A 6577-nucleotide genomic window follows, 5' to 3' on the forward strand; every position below is an offset into this window, starting at 1 on the left:
GCCACAACAATTTTTTGTACAACTTCCCATTTTGTAAACAGACAATTTGTACCGACATACAATAGGTATATATTGTATTTGTATAACAACTAATGCATAGGACATACTACATACATATTTGGGGGACAATTGAATTGTTTGCATTTAACAACGGGAAATTTAATTAAATTTATCTACTGACACCAAACCAATTCGCTTTCATAGCTACCATCATATGCATAAATTGAGTACAGAACATTCGCTTCGCCGGAGGCGGTTCACAGTAATACAGATTAGTAATAGAATAATTCTGGAAAGTTTGTCTCGTAGATGGGCTTCTCGTTGCTGCCCTGCAGCTGGGCCACCTTGCTGTCGCTTTGCGTTATCTGACGCTCCACAGCCAGCGAGTTGAACAGCTCGTTGAGGCGGTTTTGGATGAGATCGTGCTGGTAAGGGAAAAGAAACCAAAGAGTTAGCATGCTTTCTTTCTTCATTTACATGAATACGGATGGGTATGGATGGGAATTACCTTCGGTTCTGTGCGTCTCACAAGATCATCGAACTCGCCCTCGCGGAAGGTGCGTACGATCTGCATTTGCCGCTCGCGCTGCTCCCGCTTGGCGGCCTCCGTTGGCTCGGCCAGGGCCCGCTTCATCGCGTCGAAATTGAACTCGGGCGCCAGTATCTTCTTGCACACGCCCGGCGAGCTGTTCACACTGTCCACATCCCCATTGTAGACCGTCAGATCCGCCGAGCTGTTGCGCTGCGTCAAATGGGAGCTCACCGACTCCACCCAGGAATGGCGATGGCCGGGATTGTCCGTCTGGTTGAGCGTATAGGGAGCCCCTGTATTGAGACGTTGGGCATCCATGCCAGCATTTTGCAGACACTCGCCCAGCGCCAACTTGTCGATTGCCAGGTGTGGAAGCGACAGATTCAGGCTCTTCGTTGCGACCTTCTTGGACTCCAGCAGCGGCGGAAGAAAGTAGGTGGCCTCCTCGCGTCGCGCATCGACAATCTTCTGGGCATACTCCAGCAGATTGTTGATGCCACTAACTCGCGAGATCAGCACCAGCAATGCAATGGATATGGCGTGCAAATTGCACTTGTGCACGGCTCCCAAGGTCTCCACTGTGTTGGCCACCTCCTGAATGCTAAATATGGTAGAACGATAGTTTTATTAAAAATATTAATGGCTTCTGATGAGACGCCGATGCCTCACCCCAGGATGAACAACAGGAACTCCTGCACTGTCTCGCTGCTGGACATCTCCACGATGAGCAGGGCGGCGGTGTTGTAGCTCGCGGACAGGGCGTCGACGCGGTCCGAGAGCGCCATGCTATCGATGAGCGCCTGCATTATGTGTGATCCATGCTTGTGCGTGAAAATGATGTCAGAGCGCGAGGGCGGTTCCTGGGAAAGGGCCGGATATTGCTTGACACTGACACTACTGAGCACCTGATCGTTCTGGTGGCGATCCAAGAGGGCCTGGAAGATCTGCATGACAATCAGACGTGTAGGATCGTGGGGGGCGCGGGCCATCTTCAGAAGCGGCTGCAGGAACGAGGCGGGGAAGGCCTTCTCGAAGGACACCGTGCTGTACTGGGTGCCGACCTTGAGCAGCGACTTGAGCAGAATGTTCTGTAGCATCTGGTCGCCCTTGCTCTTCTTGGAGGGGTCCGGCACCGTGTTCATGATGAACAGCATTATCTCGATCTTCTGGTAGTCGGGATGATGGTTGGCAAACTCGCCCAATGCATTTATAAGCGCCTCCTGGTACTGCGACTCCTCAGGGGTGATCTCGCTGGTGGTGCTCACGCTGGTACGCAAGTGGGTCAGCAGATTGTTGATGATGTCCAGGGCCGAGGGTCCCACACTCTCGCCAGCCGCAATGGCAATGATCTTCGACAGCACCACCGCCAGGGAAGTGCGCGTCTTGGGCGAGGACTTGAAGTTGCTGTCCAGGTGCTGCATCAGAGTCTCCACCACAGTGTACGAGTACTGCGGCTGGATCGATATCATCACAATGCGGAACGTGTGAATGGCAAAGGTGTTGGGCACCCACAGTTCATGCCGATCGAGGTGTCTGTGCGATTGCGGGGGTAAACATTGATTGAGCACATTGACTGACAGTTTGACGCTTCGATGGCTACTACTTACGTCAACAGCGGCTTGAGCACGCTCCGAATATGTCCGAACGAGGCTCGTCCGACCAGCTCCCGCAGCACTTCCTCGGCCAGTGCTGGTGGCGTCACATTGGTGGCATCTTCGACGGGCGTGAGGTCGCCAGACTGCGGCGGGCGATAGAGAAATATGTTAGAGTCAGGGTACCATATAGAATTTTTTATCTTATCATCTACTAAACTACTCGCACAGATGCTGGTCTACAGCTCAAGGTGCGCATTTAATGCTAGAATTCGATTCGATTATAGTAATTATTACCGCCAGTAAATTTTTCTTCACGAACATAACGTTTACACAAAACTGTTTCATGTTGTTGTGTGTTGGTTGTGTTTTGGATTGGTTGGTTGGTTAGGGTTTGGTTTGCATTAACAGAATATACGAAAACGAAATGCAGAATATATCGAAATTAGTTCAAGTCGCAGCAAATTTTGATTCGTTATCCAATCATTGAAATGTCAGGGACCCGATCCAAGCACCTCTGGATCGGGAGTTACATGGCGGGAGGGATCATTCTTCTCACCTGCATATTGAACAGTAGCGAGGGCACAATCTTCTCCATGTGCTGTGCCGCCCAGATGTTCTCGACCAGATCATCGGAGACTGTCTTCCGTATGACGCCCTGCAGTCCCTTGATGCCGGCCAGCCGCAGGCTATCCCGCAGATCGCTGCCCTCGCTGTGGCACATCGACGAGAACTTCGAGATGAAGAAATCGTAGCGTCGGTGGTAGGAGGGCGTGTCCTCGTTTATGTTGGCGAACTTGACAAACTGCAAGGAAGGGCACGCTAAGCAAAGGACTGAACTGGGCAGACGCCTGCTCGTATTTACTAACCGAGTTGGTGGCCATGATTTTTAAATTCGGATTCGAGTCCTCCAGCAGCTTCTGCACCATGCGCAGGAACGACTCCACGAACAGGTTGAGTGTGGTCTGGGCGTGACAGGCCTGCAGCAGCAAGTCCATGGCCTCCATGGCGATCTCTGCCAGCCTTTAGGGGCACGAAGAGGGAGGCAACACAAATTTAATGACATTCAAACAGCAGATCTTGTAGGTTTACTCACTTATAGCGCTTGCGGTTGATGTCCTTGGTGGCCTTCTGGTACAGATATTCGCCAATGCGGTCGAGCTTGTCGGGTGAGCTGAGCGAGTAGAAGGTCAGCTTCTCCATGTTCGACTTGACCAGGCCATCCTCCGGGTTCACCGGGAAGATGTTGTCCACCAGTCGCTTGTAGCGCGGCCGCAGCGCCGAGCAGCACCCGCAGCAACCTAGAATAGCGCACGGAAAGGCACAGCTATTAGACGGATTTGGAAGACAGATGCGTATGCAGCGGTATGTAAACATCGCAACGACGACGAAGCGACGTCATCGGAGTGGTCCGAGTTTAGCGGTTGGCGAAAATCGACTACGGGGAGCGACCCGGGAGCTGGCGATTCGCCTGCCCGGCAGCAGTCAGCGGGTGGCGCTCGGTAAGGTCGGGTCGAATGGGTGCGACCACCATTTTCCGTTGTAATCTTATCGCGATAATGTTTATAGCGGACTGTAGTTTTGCTGTTCGGATTTCCAGCTGTCGCGTGCCCCTGTGTATGTTTGTGTGTCTGTGCCTGAGTCTGTGCCACGATGAGTGATTGTGCTTTTCACCGCTCTTCGGCGATATTTGCCTGTTCCATCATCATATAACCCTTCCGGTCTACTCCCACTCCCCCTGACTTTTCCATCGATTAGGATTTTCCCACCTGGTGGCGTCATTTTCTTCACTTTGGTGTCGAGGTCATATCGTTCTCAATGGCCTTTATCACGCCAAGCTCTTTTCACCTGGCTCTCTTCTCTCCCGATTGCTTACCAGGCATGTCAGCGTTAGCTCCAAAGGCGTAATTTGCTTTGTTGGTCTTTATCGCGGCATAAGATTATTATTTTTTATCTAATAATCTGTTATTATTATTATTATTTTATGAAAGTGCGATAAAAGCTATGCTCTGCAGTGTCGATAAATATACTGCTGACCCTCAGAAATATACCGCCTCATTCTCAAAATATACCGCAAATATACCGATGAAAAAACTAACTTAGCCCACTTAAGCCCCCTGCATTTAAACATGATAACAACTTGATTTTTATTATTACTATTTATTACTATTACTAATAGTTATTATTATTCTTGTAGATCCAGCCTATCCTTCCTCTTTACTTAAAAAACCACACGGTGATCTTTTACCTAAACTGCGCTTAAATTCTTCAAGGTTCAATGGGCTCATCGTTGTCTGTCCATGATCGGCTTAGGATTACTAGCTAGCTAAAACCCTCAGAGCTGAACACACAATTTTATTTTCTTAAACCAATATACCCTATTTTTCTTTGAGTGTCTTCCAACCACAAACAACCAATAAAAACACAACAGTGATGCGCGCCAAAGATACTAGATCGGGAGCACTAAATCGTTAATTTTTTGTTAAAACTAAAATCGGAGCCTGCCTGTATGTTAGTATTCAACCAAACTTCAAGTTAAATCTAGAGTTTAAAACCGGTTTTAACATTTCCCGCATTAAATTTATTTTTGTAGCACTAGCAGCAATCCCTTTTGACCGTTGCTTTTTTAAACTAGTTTTCTCATTAGTCTTATGTTTGATCACATTTTATACTTACAACTTGGATCAGTGCATTTCTGCACGAAACTGTCGAAGAACTCCGGCAATTCCGGCGGCTCAAAGCAGCAGCGTAACAAAGCCATTGTTAGATATCGCTAAGAACGAAGGTCCCACTCCCCCCTGCAGGATGTTGACCATGAACTTTGATTATTTTTAGCGCGAGCGTCTATCTCCGTTTGTTGTTGCTTGAAGTCAGCTGATGGCCGACCCAGTGGGGGTAAAGCTACTCTCGCCTTGTCTCCAAGCTTTTTATTGCCATTGTCGCCACTTATATCACAGGGGACCCCACTTTCGGGGTTTGGGCTAATGATGCCATTCCCCTTTATTTGTTTTGACACACATTTCTGAATACTAATCAACAAAAAGTAATTGTCCTACGCCCGCAACACGTTCAATTAAAACGCTACTGCTTTTGAAAAACAATATTTAATGCAATTAATAAAATCTAAAAACGGTTGCTAACGGCAGCTGGGGCCTGAAACTCAAACCGCACACGGCAGAAACAACAAACTGAATGGAAAATGTGTGTTAGGGAAAATGTACTTTTCGCACAAAAGCTCTTATGCTGCCACCACACTTGTCAGGCTTCGCCCCCAAAAGCACAGCAGAAAAAGCAAAGCTCAGGGGAAATGGTAAGCTTTTGCGCGTATGATTTTCATTCATGAAGTGGCTTTGGGGAGGGGACCTGGGCAGGGCAGGACAGGGCATTCATTCGCTTCGTTTACCGTTATGCAGTGGACAATTAAACACTCGAAAGATGGAATGCAAAACGAGAATCGTGAAGCCCACGGACACTCGATGTTGTCAATTGCGACCATCAGCGGACAACGGAGAGTGTGTGGTGTTGGTTGCGGAAAAGAGCTGGCCTGCTGTCTGGGGGCTCTCTTCACACGCCAGTTTCGTGCGTTGACAACTTTATTAAGCCTAAATGGGCTCCTTGGTGGGATGGGTGAGGGGGAGAGAAAAGGAGTGTGGCGAGGAGTGGAGCGGGGTGGAGAAGAGCTATCAAAGTGGACGTGGTCTCACTCCAGCGGGGTGCTTTATAGTTTCTTGACCGACGATGACGATCGATGATTTATTTGTATTTCGCTTATTCCGAGATCTTTTGATTAATTACTGTGATATTCAAATATTCAAGTGTGTTCAGCATATACTCATATACATTTACATAAATGTATACTCACTCTGTATTTTCTGTATATTCTGTATTTTCCAAAAGAGATGATTCCCGCGTTGAGTTCTCGGGCCAAGTGGCAATATTTTACGCTTTGTTCACGACACATGTCCAGAATGGTTTTTATTTACCCAGAGATTAGCGCCCTGTTCCGCAGATCCGAATGGTCGTCGTATCTAGAAGATGAATTAATTAGTGCTGGGTCTTAATGACTAGTGATTGATGAGTGGGTGTGGCCTTAATAGGGAGCGCGGCAGCGAGGGGGGGGGGCTAGGGTCACTGCTTTGCCAGCGTACAGTAGCCAGTCAAAACTGGAATATCATCTGCCGACTCTAACCATATTTTCATATTTGCCTGGGCACGTAGGAAAACATCTCAAGAATGTTTGGGCGATCTGGTTTCACTTGTTTCCACTTCCACTACCAGCACAAAGCTCCCCCCAAGTACTCGTACTCGTACTCGCACCTTGTTTCCGATTCATACGAAAGAGTCTAGAACACAAACTTGCTCTCGTTCGCTCTCTCGATCTCTCTCTCTCTCTCTCTTTGGTTGGGGCTTTCGAAATGCCGGCTACTTGTTAGCAAGGTGTATTAATACACGG

At 48.3% G+C, this 6577-nt stretch overlaps 1 protein-coding gene across 4 annotated transcripts; it reads right to left on the reverse strand.

The window, feature by feature from the left end:
- Positions 1 to 117: 117 nt before the first annotated feature.
- Positions 118 to 5299, reverse strand: stmA (Protein EFR3 homolog stmA). 4 transcript variants are annotated; one of them, XM_001361496.5, is made up of 9 exons: positions 4801 to 5299; positions 3221 to 3425; positions 2994 to 3147; positions 2684 to 2929; positions 2422 to 2463; positions 2140 to 2270; positions 1202 to 2065; positions 509 to 1133; positions 118 to 425 (listed from the first exon to the last, which is right to left on the reverse strand). In XM_001361496.5, exons 1-9 carry the CDS (start codon positions 4883 to 4885, stop codon positions 273 to 275), a joined length of 2505 nt encoding a protein of 834 aa, XP_001361533.2. In that variant the 5' UTR covers positions 4886 to 5299; the 3' UTR covers positions 118 to 272. The 4 variants fall into 4 exon arrangements, with proteins under 4 accessions (XP_001361533.2, XP_015040417.1, XP_033234962.1 ...); XM_015184931.2 differs by lacking the exon at positions 4801 to 5299 and adding an exon at positions 4001 to 4158; XM_033379071.1 differs by lacking the exon at positions 4801 to 5299 and adding an exon at positions 3894 to 3921.
- Positions 5300 to 6577: the final 1278 nt, after the last annotated feature.

This window comes from Drosophila pseudoobscura, chromosome 3 (assembly GCF_009870125.1).
Source record: "Drosophila pseudoobscura strain MV-25-SWS-2005 chromosome 3, UCI_Dpse_MV25, whole genome shotgun sequence".
Classification (NCBI taxonomy): domain Eukaryota; kingdom Metazoa; phylum Arthropoda; class Insecta; order Diptera; family Drosophilidae; genus Drosophila; species Drosophila pseudoobscura.